This window comes from Artemia sp. Qi Xiang Cuo, chromosome 11 (genome assembly GCF_049724085.1).
Source record: "Artemia sp. Qi Xiang Cuo chromosome 11, ASM4972408v1, whole genome shotgun sequence".
Lineage (NCBI taxonomy): Eukaryota > Metazoa > Arthropoda > Branchiopoda > Anostraca > Artemiidae > Artemia > Artemia sp. Qi Xiang Cuo.
The window spans coordinates 15,583,429-15,602,072 of record NC_142804.1 but is presented as its reverse complement, the minus strand read 5'-3'; the positions used below and the strand labels follow the sequence as shown (position 1 = coordinate 15,602,072).

The 18,644-nt window shown below is 36.1% G+C and overlaps 1 protein-coding gene across 1 annotated transcript in view; it reads left to right on the top strand.

Annotated features, from left to right (window-relative positions):
* The first annotated feature begins 11,614 nt into the window (after positions 1-11,614).
* LOC148946689 (transmembrane protein 14C) overlaps positions 11,615-18,644 on the top strand; it is an 8,178-nt gene continuing 1,148 nt past the window's right edge. The window contains exons 1-2 of the mRNA XM_089096393.1: positions 11,615-11,774; positions 17,157-17,380. Of these exons, the coding sequence (XP_088952519.1) occupies positions 11,696-11,774; positions 17,157-17,380 (303 nt within the window). The 5' untranslated portion in view covers positions 11,615-11,695. The remainder of the gene's footprint in view (positions 11,775-17,156; positions 17,381-18,644) is intronic.

Sequence of the window (18,644 nt, the reverse complement as noted above, 5' to 3'; positions counted from 1 at the left end):
TTTTGATTTAGTTAAATTTTAAGAAAAAAAGTAGTTATAGAAGTAGCCCCGAAAGTTGGAACATAATACCTTTAGTCGTTCTTGGGATACTGCTGAGATGTCTTATTGGCAATCAGCCTTCACACAGTGCTTTTATTTAATCTTAGGGCAATTTTTAGTTTTTAAACATAATGGGAAAATTGCATAACTGTGGGGGTTGACCTACGCAATAGCCCTAGAGATACAGTTACAAGACCGTCCAGGTATGCTGAATAAAATGGCTATATTAAATTTTGATTGGAAGTGTATGGAAAATTATGAGCTAAAGAGGAGGGCTTATTGCCCTCGAAATCACTTTTGACTCCCAAAAAAGGTACTAGAACTTTGACTTTCCAATCAAATTAGCTCCTTTAAAATATCAATGATATTACTAGCTATGATAGAGCAGCAGTGTCTAAGATGTTGCTTATATGCCCTTTTAATACTTGCATGTGTATAGTTTTTTCGTTTAATTGAAACTCCCCCTAAACGTTTCAACTTAATACCCTTAGTGTCACTGGCTACAGTAAACGTAGATGTAGTATCAAAAGTATACATATAGTGTTTTCTGGCTAGTTCAAAATATGTCACAATTTACCTTGAGAGGTCTAACTTAATAATGTGATCCGTTATTGTGATATTGATTTGTCACCCTATTGACAATCTACATGATCATAGTTCGTTTTGATTTAGTTCAGCATCCACCTAAACATTCCTTGAAAGCTTCACCTTAATACCCTTTGCTAGTTTAGTAGCAATAGTTGCAGTAGCATTAGTAGCAGTTCCAAATAGCACCCTTTAATTCAACATCCCCTTCAACATACGAGATGAAATTTTTAACTTAATACCATCAACCGGTCCTGAAGCATTGCTGATACGTCCTCTTGACAACCTATGTAGGCATAGTGTGTTTCGATTTATTTCAATACAGTTACAATATTGCCCGAATTTTTTGCCTTAATACCCTTAGGTTTATTAGTAGTAGTAGTAGCACCAGTAGTTATAGTAGTAGTAGTAGAGTTAATAGTAGTAGTCTTAGCTTTAGTAGCAGTAGTAGTAGTAGCAGTAATAATAATAGTAGGAGCAGTAGTAGTTTTTGGGGTAGAAGCAGTAGTATTATGATGCAAATATTGTTTTTTGGTTAGTTCAACATCCCCTACAACAAGTGTTGTAAGTTTTAATTTCGCACACGAAACTGCTCCTAAGATATTGCTGATATGCCCTTTTGACAACCTGGTTACGGATGGCAGGTTGTCATCGGTACAACGTAAATTTTCAGAAATATTCTCTGAAAATTTCACCTTCATACCCTTAGGTATAGTTGTAATAGTACTCACAGCAGTAGTATAACTACTCAACATAATACAATTAGCTATTGCTATGATATTTTCGATTTTCTCTTTTGATAGCCTGTATGTTCATATACTTCTTGAAATTTTCATCTTAATGCTCTTAACCTTACAAGTAGTTAAGACAGAAGTAGTAGTGGGAGCAATAGTAATAGTAGTAGTAGAACTAGTAAATGTTGCAGTAGCAGTAGTATTAGTAGAAGTGTGCACGTATCGCCGCTTGGTCAATTGATCTTCCCCTTTAAGTTTTCTCTGAAAGTTCCAACTTAAAACACTGATCAATTCTTAAGATACGCTATTTTGACAGCCTAAATACACAGTGTCTTTTGTTAGTTTGAATTTGCCATCAATATTCCCTCAAATTTTACCTTCTTAGACTTAGCCTTATAAGTACTATTGTCACAGTCGTTTCGGTGGTAGTAAAAGTAGTTGGAGTGTTAGTATTGTATTAGTAGTAGTAGTAGCAGTAATAGCAGCAGTATTAATAGCGGTAGTAGCATGCGTATAGTGCCTTTTGGTCAGTTGAACATCCCTTTCATGATGCCCCGGAAGCTTCACCTTGACATGTTAAACTGTTCCAAAAATATTGTTGAAATGCGCTTTAGACACCCTTCTGACGCCTTTTTTGCCTTAATACTCTAAGCCTTAAAAGTTGTAGTAGTTGGAGTAGTTGTAGTAGCATATGGAAAAGTAGCAGTGGTATTAGTGTTAGTAGTGCCATGTATATATTACATTTTTGTCAATTGATCTTCCCCTTTAAGTATTCTCAGAAAGTTTCAACTTAATACCCAAATCAATTCTTGAAATACACCCTTTTGACAATCTGCCTGAGTGTAGTGTTTTGATTTAGTTCAAATTCCCCCTCAATATTCTGTCAAATTTTCACCTTCATACGTGTAGCCTTAAATGTTCTAGTGTCATAATAGTAGTGTTAGTAGTAGGAAGGGGCGCCCCAAGGGGGGGGGGGGTGGCGCCCCCCCGCCAACGTTTTTGCCATTCGGTAAAAATTTCGCCGAAGGCGAAATTTTTGACAAAATTTTGCAAGATTGCCCGAAATTTAGCAAAATTCTTGATTCCTGCAGAAAATTCGGCATAAATCAGGTAGCGATTAGGTAAAATTTACGAAGATCGCCCCTCCAATGAAATGAGTATCGGGACGCCCCTGGTAGTAGGAACAGTAGTAGCAGTAAAAGTGTATAATTATTAATAGTAGCAGCAGTATTAATAGCAGTAGAAACAGATTTTGGTCAATTGAACATCCCACTCATGATACCCCTGAAGTTTTCTCTTGATATGATAAGCCGTTTCAAAAATATTGCTGATTCGCCCGTATGAGCAATCTGTATACACATGGTATGTATTGGTTTTGGTCAACTTTCTCTTTAACGTTTCTTAAGATATGTTGATTTAAATACCCTTACCGCTAGTAGTATTTGCAATAGAAATAGAAGCTGTAGTGATAATAGTGGTAGCAGTAGTATTACTTTGTGGTACCTGTAGAAACAGCCGCAGTTACTGTAGTACTACCGTGCAAATATTGCCTTTTTGGTCAATTGATCATCTCAATCATTTCCTGAAAATTCCAAATTAATATACTCAAATCACTTTGACTCTTAAAAAGGGCCCTACTACTTAGAATTTCAAATTAAATAAGCCCCATCTGAGGTTTATACGACCACCCATTCCATTAAAACCTTATATGCCCTTGTGGCATAACTTACTACCCTATCCCCAGGGCGTTGGGGTATGATCCACCCCTAGAGGCATTAGTATATGTTCTTTGGACTATTTTGAACAAGATTGCTATCTCATAATTTCAATCAGATACGTTTGGTGAAAATATTAGTTTCTGGGGAGGGGGGGGGGCTAAATGTCTTCCAGCACTTTTGATGCTTAAAAAGGAACTACAACTTCCAATTTTCAACCAAATGAGCCTCTTCTAAAGTTAAAAATCCATCTCTTCCATAAAAACCTTAAATACCCCGCGGCATAACGTACAACCCTAGCCCCTAGCCTCTGCTGGTTTGTATCAACCACAAAAGCCTTATTATATGATCTTTGGACTATTCTGAATAAAATAACTGTCTCAAAATTTTTGTCCGATGTATTTCGAGAAGAAACGACGTGTTGGGGGAGGGGGCTATTAACTTTCGAATATTAACTGCCTTCTGATCATTTTGACTCTTAAAAAAGGCACTAGAAATTCAGATCACTAATCCAATGAGTCCCTTCCGAAGTATATACAGCCAACCTTTCTATAAGAATCTTATATGCCCCCGGGGCATGACTTACAACCCTTGCCCTGAGAGCTGTGGAGAGTGGATCTTCCTCAAAAACATTATTTCCGGACCCTTCAACTACATTGAACAAAATTGGTATTTACAGATTTTGATTTGACGTCTTTGGGGAAATGATGAGCGTGGGGGTGGGGGGCTGGTTCTCTCAAATCACTTTCGACTCTTAAAAAAGCCACAGTAACTCAATTTCAAATCAAATGAGCCCTATCTGAAGTTTATCCGACTACCCATTCCATAAAAACCTTATATGACCCCAGGGCATGAGTTGGAACCCATCCTCTGGGCACTGGGGATTTTGCCAACCCTAGAGGCTTTGTTATATGCTCTTTGGACTATTTTGAGCAAAATCGCTATTTCACAATTTCACTCAGATTTGTTTCGTGAAGAGGGTTAGTCGGAGAGGAATGGGGCTAGCTGCCCTCCATCACTTTCGACTCTTAACAAGAAACTAGAACTTCCAATTTGTAACCAAATGAGCCTCTCCTAAAGTTTATACAACCAGCCCTTCTATAACAACCCAAAATACCCCCTGAGCATAACTTACAACCCTTGCCCCCAGGCTTTGTTTCAACCCCAAAAGCCTTGTTATATAATATTTAGACTAACAAAAGGGCTATCTCAAAATTTTCCTTGATGCATTTCGAGACAGTACGACATGTGTGTGTGTGTGTGTGTGGGAGGGGGGGGGGTTTAGCTGCCCTACGATCATTTTGACTCTTAAAAAGAGCACTAGAGCTTCTGATTACCAGTCCAACGAGCCCCCTCTGAAGTTTATATGACCAAGATTTCCATAAGAAACTTTATATGCCCCCAGGGTCTAATTTAATACTTCAAATACTAACGGACCTTTCAAATAGTCTGAACAAAACGACTATCTCAAATTTTTATTGGGAGTGTTTGGGGAAATGATGGGCTTAGGGGGGAGGGGGGTTCACCCTCTGATTACTTTTGACTTCACCCTCTGATTCAATTTTCAATCGAATGAGCCGTTTTTGAAGTTTCTAAGACAACGCTTTCTATAGAAACCTTATATACCACCAGGGCGTAACTTACAACCTTTGCCCTGAGGGTTGGGGGGGAGTCCCATCCTCAAAGACATAATTTCCGGACATTTCAACTACGCTGAACAAAATGGCCATATCAAAATGTTGATCGGAACCTGCCTAAGACCATAGGTGGGCGTGCCTTGTTTGTCTCTTATTCCAGGCAATCTAACGGTCCTATGTGAATTTTAAATTCCAGATTAACCTGCCTGACAATCTAGGCAGGTGTACCTTTCCAAAAGCTAACACACAAGTATTTGTCCAATAAGAGTCATGCTTACTTCCTCAGTTTACCCATGCCATTTAACCAAACACTTGGGAAACTATAGGTTTCACCGTTTGCCTGCAATTCCAGGGGACTTGTTGGTCATATGTCAATATTTATGACACGGTATTCCCCCTTTAGACCACAAGCGGCCACACATCCTATATCCTAAACCACAATCCTAAACAGGGCTTATCCCAGACTTGCCTCTTAATTACTAGGACTATCAAGTATTTTACAGTAGGCATCAAGACATGGCTAATTGTAGAAAAGAGCCAAGACAGATAGTCCTAGTAATTGAGGGGCAAATCTGGGATAAGCCCTTTTTAGGCTTGTATAAAAATGAAGTCATTTAATTTGTTGATAAATAAGTCTATCTATCATCCATCCAGGGGCCATTCCTACGGCAGAACTAAGGTAGATAGTCATAGAATTAAGGGATGAAAGATTGGATTGATTTTGGGTCGTCGCGTGACGGACAATGTCCACTGGACTTCTATGCAAAATCTGGGACTGGATTTGGTTGGACTTAGAAGTGGCGAACAAATGAAGCCTAAGCCTAATAGGCTTGGCTGCTTGTTGTCTAAAGGTGGAATACCGTGTCATAAATATTGACATATGACCAACAAGTCCCCTGGAGTTGGACCTGTTGGACAAAATGGGACTTTTACCATAAGTCCCAACAAGTAACCTGAGCTTGTAAGCAGTAAACTGGAAGTGCCTATAAAAATCAATTAAAGCTTCACTAATAAAATAATAATGTAGCTTAAATTCTGTTTAAATCAAGGGAATTGTTTTTTTTTTTCATAGCCAAAATCCCATAAGCATACTCGATCTAAAATTAAGAAACTCGAAAAGTCTGTATGAATTGGCATTGATATGAATTGAAATGAAGAGGAAGAATTGACGGTGATGCGATAGTAAAGTTCCCTCCTTGTGGTTTCGTTTGCATAGTTAGGCAGGATCTACCAATAGGCCCAGGCTTAAGGGCACACAATGCCAGGGGGTGCAATAAATCATCAATGAGCGATTTTTTCTTAACAAAAGCTGGACTGTTGTGATTTATCTTCAAAATACCAGGTGCACGCCGCCGCTGCGCAGATCATGTCTCAGAACTCACGAAGCATGCAAGTGAGCAATTGATTTTTATCCCGACGATCTTGAGCCTGTGATTGTAGATGAATGCTTACATTTGAAATCCTTCTTAATACCCCAACGTAAAAATATTTGATTCTCAAATTATTAGCATAACTGATGGTATTTTGCGATAAGATAAAAATTGTCACCATAAAGATTATTTTCTTAAGAAAAATTGACTCTTCGTCCTATGGTATGAATACGGAGCCGCAAAAACGCTTGGGTCTAGAAGCGTCAAAGCTGTAAATTTGGCCCTGTGCACACGTTGCGTATGGTTGTTATCCCTGGGGTCGAATAAATCACGAGAGTAACTTGGGTTTCACCTTGACTTTTTACTGGAATCTTTTTTGAGGCCGAAGGTGAGTAATTTTCATCAGATATTTTCTTCTTTGTTAAATTTAAAAGTAGCGCAGTTTACTTTTTTTCGATTAGTCTACTCAAAAGTTTATCTCCTTTGCTTTGTTTCTTTGTATTTCTTTCCTTTTCTTCGTATTTTCTTGTATTTCTTTCCTTTTTTTCTCTTTCTTTCCTGTTTCTTCGTATTTCTTTTGCATCAATTTTGATTCAATTTGTGATCCCGTTTATAGTTTTTTTTTTTTTTTTTTTTAATAACAGTTCTAATAGGGATAAATCCTTTCATTAGACAGAGAAAAAAAAATCAAAAAATATACTGGGAATTTCGTTCACATATACAGTGATCGTCATCAGCAGAAATGCTGATTAAGAAAAATCTGCTGATGATTATCACTGTATATGTAATCAAAATATCCAGTATATGTTTTTATTGTTTTTTTTTTCACTGTCTAGTAAAAGGATTTATCCCTATTTGGACTGTTATTTATCGTCACGGAAAGGTAGCTAGGTCTTCGAAATTACCTAGATTTGTTCTTATTATTTAATTGTTACCTGCTTCTGGAGTTCAAATAAAATGCGTGTCAAAATATGAAAGATATTAATTTAGTAAAATTATTGATACAGAGTAGTATAACAACCGATACAAGTCTTCATTTATCAGAGGTTCAGAAGTTGCATTAGAATTTATTAAATATGACACTTCAGGGCTGACGAGTTCGATTAAGCTATTTAAGGAGCTCTTGGTTTGATATTTACCGAGCTAGAAATTACAATACTTTTGATACCGTAATTTTCTAGAATTTTATTTCTAACTTTGGAATTGTAAATTTTAATTTTGGAACACTTCCACCTCTCTCCAACCCTATAAGTAACAATGGGTTTATTTAAAAAAAAAAATATATATATACATCATCGATTCCCTGAAGCAATGCTATAAATCCTATTTCTGTCTGATTGAACAAAGGAGATAAATTTAATCGTGAATATAACAAATCATTTTTTCCTAAATATATATTTTTCAAGTTTTATATTTTAATTTTAAAGAAAATTTTAAGCGAAGAGGAACAGTTTAGATTTTTTTTTTTTTTTTTTGTCTAAATGTTTTTATTTTAATCCTGGTCTTAATGCAGCGATGCACCTTTACTCTTTGCTATGCAGTATCACCACCTGCGATATATCATATCACTGCCAGCTATATGATATATCAGGATGTTTAGCTACGTCTGCATAGACGTTGAAATTGAAATAACCATTTTACCTCTATCCGTTCAAACATCAGACTAAAAATATTCAGCTCTAGACTTAAGGTCTGATCCACCAGGTTGTTGAGGATAAGTGTTAACCCCCGAGACTTGAAGCAGTTCGTAAGCTTGAGTTGATGCTGGTCATCAATAAAAAAAAATACCGTGGTTCTTCTTCATTTTTGTAAGCTTCAGTCACTATGGTTAATTTTGTTCTTGAATTAGGACACAACCTTTGCAGCTCTTCCTAGCGCTAGGGAGTGGCAGACGGTTGCGTTCCATTAGGTGCAGTCAAGAGTCAATGATGTCAAGCTAGGAGGAGTCCCATCGGTGACTGTTTGGTCTCAACCTCACACTGGGTTTGGGGTTGAATTTGATGTTCTTCATTTAGGATTTCGACTGGCCCTCACGCCTTAATTTCAATTTTGGAGTAGTTTGCAATAAAGTGCCCTAGAAACAAAGGAGTTATCTGGTCTGAGACAGATATGACCGAACCAGGAGTGAACGTGGCAGAAAATGATGATCTCCATTTCAAAACTGGAGACCATGGTTGGTGGTTTGACAAACTTAAAATTTTGTCAAGTACTCAAAAAGTATTGAAGTAGCAGCACCAAGTACTGCCTAATTATAATTAATTATTTAATAATTAATTACAAGACTCCAAGATATCTGCAGCTTTTATTTCCTCCCTCCCTATATTTATTCAATGCCTTATGGGCTATGAGGGCACAAACAAGATGATGAGCCGCTCTCCAACGGCAAAAGAAAAAAAATACAGCTCTGCAAATCTTGGATTAAAGTAAGGCCCTTTATTTTACTAGATATTTGTTTATGTTTATCTATCTTTTAACTATTTGATCTATATACAATCTCGACATTATCTATTTTCGACAGATCTTTTGAAGAGTTGAATAAGGGTAAACCTAACCAAAGACAAAACTTCAACATGAATATTTAGCATTTCTTAATGTGAGAAATTTTTGAGAACTAAAATTTTATTTTTTGAGTCAGATGCTTTCTGAAAGGTTATCAAATTTCACATTGTAATTTAGTTTATTTACTCCATAGATACATTATGGTAATAAGTTTATAGCAGTTAACATTTAAATATTTAGGACAAATCCGTAACTGATCGTAAGTCGGAAGAGATGCAACAATATTAAATAGTTTAAACGTATTTAGATAGAATACACTAAAAACTAATTTTATTCAATAAATTTTATAACAAATTTATCGCTGCCACAAAAGTTGATTATGTGAACTACAAATAATATTTTGCGGAGAATCACAATTTTTCGCTTGAAGTCAAATTCAACGGCAAAAGAAAAAAAACACAGCTCTGCAAACCTCGGGTTAAAGTAAAGCCTTTTATTTTATTAGATATTTTTTCGTGTTTATCTATCTTAACTATTTGATCTATATACAATCTCGACATTATCTAATTCCGACAGATCTTTTGAAGAGTTGAATAAGGGCTAACCTAACCATAGACAAAACTTCAACATGAATATTTAGCATTCCCTAATGTGATGAAAAGATGGGGACTTAACAGCTCAAAAATAGATATTTAGTCATGAAACTTGGGAGAAAGTATCGGAAGAGGTTACCAAATCAAAGATAAAACTTGAATAGAGTATTTAGCGCTATAAAATGTGGTAAAAATATTAGGACTTATATGAAATGAAACTATATAATAATTAACTTCTCGCTGCTGTCAAAGGATGCCATAGAAAGTACACGGTATGAACTTTATATTATTTTCTAACAAGGAATTTGGATTTTTTGTTGAAGTCAAATCCGACAATAATTGCAACAAAAAGCTGTGTGAACTTTGGGTTAAAAAAAAGAGGAACTTTTTTATGCTTGATATATTTACCTATTTTTTTTTAAATAATTGGAAAAGTTGGAAGTGAGAAGGGATACTTGAATGTAAGGATTTAGCGCTATCTAATGTGGTACAAATATGGGGACTTACCTAAATTAACATATTAGCAGCGATAAATTCGTCTGGAGCAGATATTATGTTGGTTGGTATTGCTGGCTGTTTTACCTACAGGAGGTTGATTGGAGGACCTCCATGCTTTTCCATGGGCTTTTCTAACTTTGTTCTGTTAAATGCTAAATTTTGTTGAGGACAATGTGTAAAACTTTTTGAATCTTTAATTCGTATTGCTCAAAAGTTGAACAATTTTGAACTTCCGAATTCGAAACATGAATGAGTCCAGCATTTAATCTGACTCAAAGAGATAGAAACAGGAGAAGAGGCAAAAATTTCATCGTAATCTGTAATCACGCTAAATTTAATTTTCGAAACTCTTCCTTTCAAATGGGAAAAAATACTGTCATTATTCTTAACCAAACTTGACAGAAGCAAAGCGATTAGTAGGCTAAATTTTTGGAGTTAAAACTATATTTGAAATTGTGATTTAACTCAGGATTACTTTGGGTTGACATCAAAATCTGACGCAAAATTTTACAGAATCTAGCCAAGCCAGAGCACTACATTACTTGTCTTACGGACAAGATATCGTCAGCCTGGGGTCCATTCTTGTCTTATCCTAGGACTGTTGCCATATTTGATTATTTCCCGCCAAACTAACGTATTTTGAGGGGGACTGGTGGGAAAATTTTGAGTCATCCCGCCAGGCGTAAGTCTTGGCATGTTTTAACTGAACTGACACATTTTTGGTATGAAATGCTCTATCTGACTAAAATTATTTTCCTTATTTGGATCCAATTACTTTTTGTCATGTAAAGAAGCTGTAGTCCAATAGTATTCGCATATTCTTTCCTTTCATGACAATTTTATTTATTACTATCTATTTTGAAAACCAGACATCAAAAATTAAATCATCGAAAACCAGACAAAGGAATTTAACATATATCAATATCATTTTCCCCTCGTAAGACTATAAGAGCATAATTTCTTGATTTTTAACAAACTTGTATTAAGTGTGGATAACACAATGTTATTAATCATTGTTTGTCATTCGGACTCGGACACTGAAAGCTCACTATTTAGTTGAAAAAATTCAAATGGTTTGTTCTTGAGTATGAACTAGAACTTTATTGTTTTGTGAGTGAAAGTTTTATACTTTTTCATACTTTTTTTTACTTTTGAAAGATGAAGCATAGCTAGTCTAATGTACAGTAGGCTACTGCAGAATTTATTTTGGGGTTGAGGATATCCCTGCTTTGATTTGAAAGGCAATAAGACCTATAAAATCATTTATGGCAACTATATAAATAAGCTCCTCTGCCGAAAATTTGGGGCTTTGATATATAAAGGGTAAAAGTGCAGATTAGTGGCTCTCTACGATTAAGTATTTCCACCCTGTTTCTCTCCAAATGGCACTCATCTTTAATGATCTTAGAAATTCTCCATGTTATTAAAGTGAAACTTTCAAATTTGAAGTTCATATCTGGCAGAAGGAAAGTGTTTTGAGCCTCATACTTTTTCTAAATCCTGATTTTTACGGTTTTAAAGACTTTTAATTTATATTTCTTAAATTTGAAAAAAATTTCTGGTGTGGCTTTGGCTGTAAGTTCTACTGAAATCATAGGGGTTATTGTATCAAAACATTTAGCTAACTAAATAAAAAGTTTCTAAAAACCACAGCATAAGCTAATACCTTTAATAATTTTCAGTGTGATTTTCAAAAAATTGACCCAAAACTAATCCAACTACACTTAGCGGGCCATAGGCGTGTCGCGGCGCAAGCCACGACACTCGCCAAAAAAATTTTGATTGTAAAACCGAAAATGTTTTGAAACACTCAAGTCTGGGCAATTTTAGCACTTTAGGAATTAACCGTGTTGGCAGTCATGGTTTTCAAAAGTTCTGGTGTATTTTTAAGCGTGTTTTTCGAAGAGTCCGGCGTATTTTATGTTAAATGTTCTGGCAACACTGACTGGGAAGAATTTAGTTTTACAACACTGCTTTTAAAGTTGGAAGGAGTTTTCAAAAAAAAACATTCTGTTTCCGAGAAAAATGGCTTCCAAGGACTATTTAACTTATGGGTATGCTGCCCTTGTTGCTGGAGGGGGTATTATTGGATATGTAAAAGCAGGTAATCATAAATACAGTTATTTCATTTTTTTGTGTCTGCTAGGCTGTATGAAAATGACAGTAGGCTACATTTGTGTTTCCTGGATTAATTTGTAAGGCTAGCTAAAGGTCCAGGATAAACATATGCTGTGATTCGATGTGCTTTTAAACGCTCTTTCCAAGTACATTGGTCACCACATTTTCAAATTCCGTTTGGACCTTAAAGGGGCCCTTTAGTGGCATCTTTTTCTTTGCTATTTTCTTCTTGCTTGCAGAACTATGGTAACAACAAGGGTATAAAGTTACAGTTGTAGGTAAATTTCTACCAAATCATATTATTGACTTACGCATAGTGAATATATCACTCAATGCCTTTTTTTATGCTGATTACGAATAGGCCTAGCCTATAATAATCATTTCTATCGGAAATGAATTTCAGGCCCCCCCTATATATGCCAATTCAGGGTATATATTTCAACATTAGGGGGGGGTGGGGGGCAAATTTTATTTCTGATTTAAATGGGAGGTAAGTTTAAACTTTGCCCCCCTCCCCCTAATGTAGAAATATATACCCTGAATTGGTATAAATAGGGGGGGGGCCTGAAATTCATTTCCGATAGAAATGATTATTATATTTGTAATCAGCATAAAAAAGGCATCAAATGGTGTATTCAATTTATTCCTAACTCAATAATATAATTTGGTAGAAATTTACCCAGTTGTGACTGCTCATAAGGAGACATGTTAAGAAAACAATCCTTGCTTTATAATATGCATAATGATCCTAGTTAACATATTATCCAAGGGGAAAACCTTTATCCTCAAATCTTGGTCAATATCTACAAAATTCTATTATTGAGTTAGGAATAAAGTGAATAGGCTGCACCATTCGATGCCTTTTTTTATGCTTATTATTAGTGTAATAATCATTTCTATCGGAAATAAATTACTGCCCCCCCCCCCCTATATACGCTATACCTAACCTAACCCATAAGGGACATATATAGGGGGGGGCCTGTAATAAATTCAGACGAGAAATGCGTATTATATTTCTTATCTGCATAAAAAAGGCAATAACTGGTGTATTCACTATAGTCCTAACTCGATATGATTTTGTAGATATTGGCCCAAATCTTTCCTCTTTTTTTTCCTTCTTTTTCCAATTTAAAAGAAAAAAAAATATGATTTTTCCCATGCTTTTGACACAATGTTTATATCTTTTGAATTTTTTTTATAGATGGCATTTGTCTTGGCTGTTCTAAGATTGTTTAAAGAAAAAAAAAAATTAAAATACAGTTTATTAAAATAAGACAATGATGAATATCTTTGAACCTATATATTGATAGAGTATATACCCCCACCCCCAATTGTGCAAATATATACCCAAAATTGCATTCTGAATCTAAATATAACCTTATTTTACATCATAAATGAATGTTACCCCACCCCCATGATGTCCAAATATATACCCTGATTTGGATATATTTAAGAGTTGGAGTAAAGTTCATTTGCTTATATTTAGATTCAGAATGCAATTTTGGGTATATGTTTGCACATTAGGGGGGTAGGGTATATGCTCTTTTAATATATGGGTTCTAAGATAGTATAATTTAGCCAAGATGAAAGTGAAAATGTCATTTGATGCCTTTTTTATGGTCTTTCATAATTCATAATGACTTCTGGGGCTAATTGCATCATGAGCCCTTAAAAGGACCCCAAAAGTATTTTATATGAATAATGAAAGAGCATAAAAAAGGCATCAAATGATGTTTTCACTTTCATCCTAGCTGAATTATATGGCCCACTGCAAATTTACCCACCCTCACCCCCTTAATCTGCAACTATATGCCCTGAATTGGAACATACCCTGAATTGTTGACAGCAAAATTTCAAATTGCAAAATTCAGCAGTATTTTTTGATGGCATTTGAAAAACATGAAATGGTAGGAAAACAGTTTATATTTGAGTTGCCTAATAAATGAGGTTTGAATTGTTTTAAATAAATATTTTGGAATATATTACTCTTGAACAACTTATTTCTAAAGTTGAGATATGTTTTTAACCAATTTTTAATAACTTAACTAGTGTTGATAACTTCTTTGTGTGGTTACAAAAATGAAATACTTTGGGGCTCCTTTAAGGGCTCAAGATGCAACTAGCCCCAGAAGCAATTACTGAATTATGAAAGAGCATAAAAAAACCCATCAAATGATGTTTTCACTTTCATCTTAGATAAATTATAAAGCCCACTATAAATTTACCACAAACTTACCTCCATAGTCAGATTTACATCCAAAATACCAATTTAAAATTCATTTGTGTTAGAACCAAACTTTATCCCCACCCCTGTATATACAAATTCAGGGTATATATTTGCACATTAGGGGAGGGATAAAGTTCAGACTTACCTGGATAGTCAGAATTGCATCCTGAATGCAAATTTAAAGTTCAATTGTGTTGGAAATGAACTTTACCCCCCCCCCTCTAATGTGCAAATATATACCCTGAAGTAGTATATACAGGGGTGGGGGGTAAAGTTCAAAGATCTTAGAAAGTGGCTAAGTTGGGGTAATGAGACTTTCAAGAATAAATCCAGAGAGTAAATTAGAGCTGTTTTGAAGTTCCTACTCCTCTATTCCTTCAGAATTTTTAAGGCCTTGAAGATTGTAAAAATATAGGTATTTTTTCCAGGGGAAGGGGAGGGGGTTACAAAAATAAATGCATCAACAATTTGTTTGTATGTACTTTGTTATCTTTTTTATGATTCAGACAAACATTTTCCCCTGGATACAGTCCTGACTACTATACTTCAATACAAAGCTCTTTTTAGCTGCTCTTCCCCTAGTTAATGATGATGGTGACTCTGCTAATCAGACAGAGCTGTTTTTAAGAGGGGGGCAACTGGGTCAGCTGCTGTAGGAAGCACAGCTGGGGGGGGGGCACATGGCTGGGGGATTGCCTTCTTTCACCAAATTTTTCACTTTGATTTGTTTTATTATGATTGAGTTGATAGGGGGGACTGTAATTAATTTTTTCCTGGGCACCACCAACCTTAGAAACAGTTCTGTCTTCTGGAACACCCCAAACTATAAGCCATGGCTTACTAAACCAGCTGCTGGGTCAAATGCTTCAATACTTGGAGGCATAACCAGATTCTGGGCAAGGAAGTTCTACAGACTAACTACATGGTTAGAGAAAAACTAGTTTTGCAGCCTGGCATTTGCATGCTTTGGGTAGAGCTTCAGGGATGCCTTTTTTTGTTCTTGAGATGCTATTGACATGGAACAGGTTAAGGATGGTGCCCCTGTTCACATCACAATTTGTATGTCATTAGTACATTCTCCTGCTTAGATTTACATCCCACAGACATAATTTTGGCAAAAAATTCTCTAATTTTGGTTTCAGTCTACTTTCTTTGACTTCATGTTTTGAAAATACGATTTCAATGACCATATTAGTATTTAAAGCAGTATTTATATATTTTTGGATTTAAGAAATTTTTTCAAATTCCTTAGAACCTTATAATCTTTAATCACGCTTGCTTGCAATAGGATGAATCCTGTGTCTGCCAGCTTCAGTGATGATAGTTAGTCATTTGTGGCATCCCAAATAGTGCATCATGGTCTGTTGAGCTACTCCTTTCCATTGATGACTTGAACACATCCATGCTGGTAAAGGTCACTGTTTTTTCACTAAAGGAGTTCCACAGGCTGACAATTATATTTGAAAAGAACTTGTTACTTAGGTGTTTGATTGTTTCTGGAAAAGCTTGTGATGATGACCACAAGTTCTCTTTGAATTGTCCTGTTGAAAAAGGCCAGGAATGGTATCCTCAGCATTTAGAAGCTTTTATTGGACTGCCTCCTTTGCAATGGTATGTTAGGGATGTTATTCTAACCTTGTGGGGACAGGATGGATAAGGGGCATCATACTGGTCTTTAATAGCTTTTGTTGCCCTCCTCTGGACTGAATCCAGGACTGCTTGGGCAGTCTTGTTGATTGGGCATGCAATACACATTCTGAACTCTAGGCTTGGTCAAACTAGACTCTTGTAAAACTTCATCATAACTGTTGGATATCTGCTCACGAATGTGCTTTTCATTAAGCCAAGTGTCTGATTAGTCTTTGCAATAGTTGCTTGTGCATGAATAAAAAAATTCAACTTGTTGTCTACCAGGACACCAAGATCTATCTCCACATGGCTGCTGGAAATAGCTTTACAGGACCTGTCATTACAATTCATATGGGTACTGAGTATGTATGTTTTTCTTTGCAAGGTGGAGAGTCTTGGATTTTGATGCATTGAATTCAAGCATCTAAATATTAGCCCAGTCAGTGAATGCATCAAGGTCCAGTTAGGTTGACTCAATATTATCTACTGTGTCTGCACTATCAAGAAATTTCAAGTCATTAGCATAGAGGCTTACTTTGTTATTCAGGATTTTTGGCAGTTAGAGAAGATCCCTCTAAGACTGAAAAGAAGGATATGCCCCAAGAAAAATGTGTGAAATTTTTACCTAAGATCTCAGCCATTTGTGCTTTAAGATATATCCTTCCAAAAAACCTTTTAGTATAATCTAACAACAAGTTTTTTTCCTATGTGTGCTTATCATCCATGACAAATTTTAGGACAGGTTCATTGGAATAGGTCAATCGCAAGAATTTTTTTTCTTCCCCTTTGTTTAGGTGAGATCATACCAGGACATGAGGGAATAGATGAACTTTTTTCCCTTTTGTCAGTCAGAAAGACCCCCTCCATTTTATCAAGAAAAATTTGTGAATTCTTTATCTAAGAATGAGGACATTGGTATTTTGAGATGCATCACTCTGGAGAGTTCCTCCCATGTCCTCTCCCCCTAAGTTCTCTATGGCTGTATGAAGGTGTACCTGTCACCAGTGATTGGGTTCATTTGGAGGATTTCCCCCAAAATTGTGTCCTTCCTATTTGTTTGGGTGAGATCATACCAGAACTTGAGGGGAATAGGATGCAGGAATTCAGGACATAGGGAGAGAGGACACATGGAATGCAGGCTTCAGGGATAATTATTACATATTGTCTTCCCATAGTTTTTTTTTGTTATGTCCAGCAATGTATGCAAACACTTTGTTGAAATATCATTGTTGTTGTGCTTAATGTCTAAAGGCTTATCTGACATTTTCACACTTCAGAGCTAATTGTAAAAACAAATCTTTTAAGCTATTTCTTAAGCAGTTTGGGAGGATCTGTGATGAAATGCACATTGCCCTGCTGGTCCACCACTTGAGAATAGCTTAACAAAGGGTTTTTGGTAGTTGTCTGCAATGTATGACAATGTCAGATATAACCTTTAGGCATGGCAGCAATAATACAGAGCTCAAAATAGAAAATGGATTTTATTACTTTTCTTTGTACCCTGTTTTTCAGGCAGTGTTCCTTCTCTTGCAATGGGCCTTCTTTTCGGCTCCCTTCTTGGTCTTGGTGCCTACCAGTTAAGTAACAATCCAAACAATTATTATCTCACCATGGGTGCAAGTGCAGTATTGGGAGGTGTAATGGGACAAAAATTCTTCAAGACCTACAAGGTTTTCCCGGCTGGCGTCATTTTTGCACTAAGGTATGTGACTTCATTTAAGTTTTTGAGTTTAAAGGTTTGCCCACACTGACACGGTAGTTCTTGAGCCTATGAAATCAAGTGTTTTGCATGGAAATCATTACTATCGATTTTTTTGCTGATTTTCATGCCAGTGGTGTAATTCTGTCAAAATCCAGTGGGGGGGGGGGGGTTAAGTTGGAGTCAAGTTCCCCAAATCAATTGAAAATGACTGCAAAAAATGAAAATTGAGCTATATACCATAAAGGTAAAGATATACTCAAGAAAACTGAACTGTTTCTAAGAATGTGTGAATTATGCAGGGTATCTTAGATTTGGCAAGATTTTTGAAGAAATTAAATTTTAGCTGGGAGGGGCAAAACCAAGGGGTGGGATGGAGCAGTCTCCCCTACTCCATAGCAAATTATACCCCTGTTTCATTCCTGTTTTTATGTTTAAGTGAGCTATTATTCGTCATTATATTCTATTGTAAATTTCAATTTTCGCCATAATTGTAGGAAAACCCCTTTTAAAACAACCATTTTTACTAACTAAGAGACTGTTTTACTGCTTGACACTTATTATTGATGGATTTGTCTTCTACTTTTTTGGTGAAACGAAAAGGCAATGAAATGAAATAAACGAGTAGCCTGCTAACCTCTTAAGTATTTATCAAAATTTTCATTGGCTTAAATTATTCTTTGTGCCAAAATATATCTGTTTCTATCAAGGAGGCACACTTGTGCCTCTATAAAGAGGCGACCCACCACAATGTTAAGCGATTTCAGGTCCTAGAGGTCGCAGAGAGACGGCGGTGATCGCATTTTGTAGCCCAAGCTCAAGCTAAGAAACGTGCAAAATTTCATCCTCCTCCGACTTTCATGGGGTAAACTGGGCCGGAAGTTTCGACTCTCCCACCACAGCCCCCCGTTAACATTGTCCGAATCGGCTTAAATTTAGAGGCTGAGCTTTCCTAGGGCCCGGGAGCTTATCCTCGAAATTTCAGCTCAATCTGATCACTTCTTCCCTGTTTTTAAAAAACCAAATATAGCCACTTAAACTTCATTTCTCTTTTTTTTTTCTTGTTATCCTCGTCTACAGGCCACAATTGGCAGCTGATCCAGGTGAATGAGGACTCATTCGAAGAAGAATTCGACCTGTTAGGGCCTTTTGATATTTTCAGACCGAAAAAATCATCCCCCGAATTTAAATTTACGAAAAACCTCGTTTTCCTATAAGAGCCCGCAAGCTGTCAAATCAGCTAACAGTTAGTCAAGCAATAATAAGTAATAAACTGTACAAAAACGTGCAGAAATTATTTG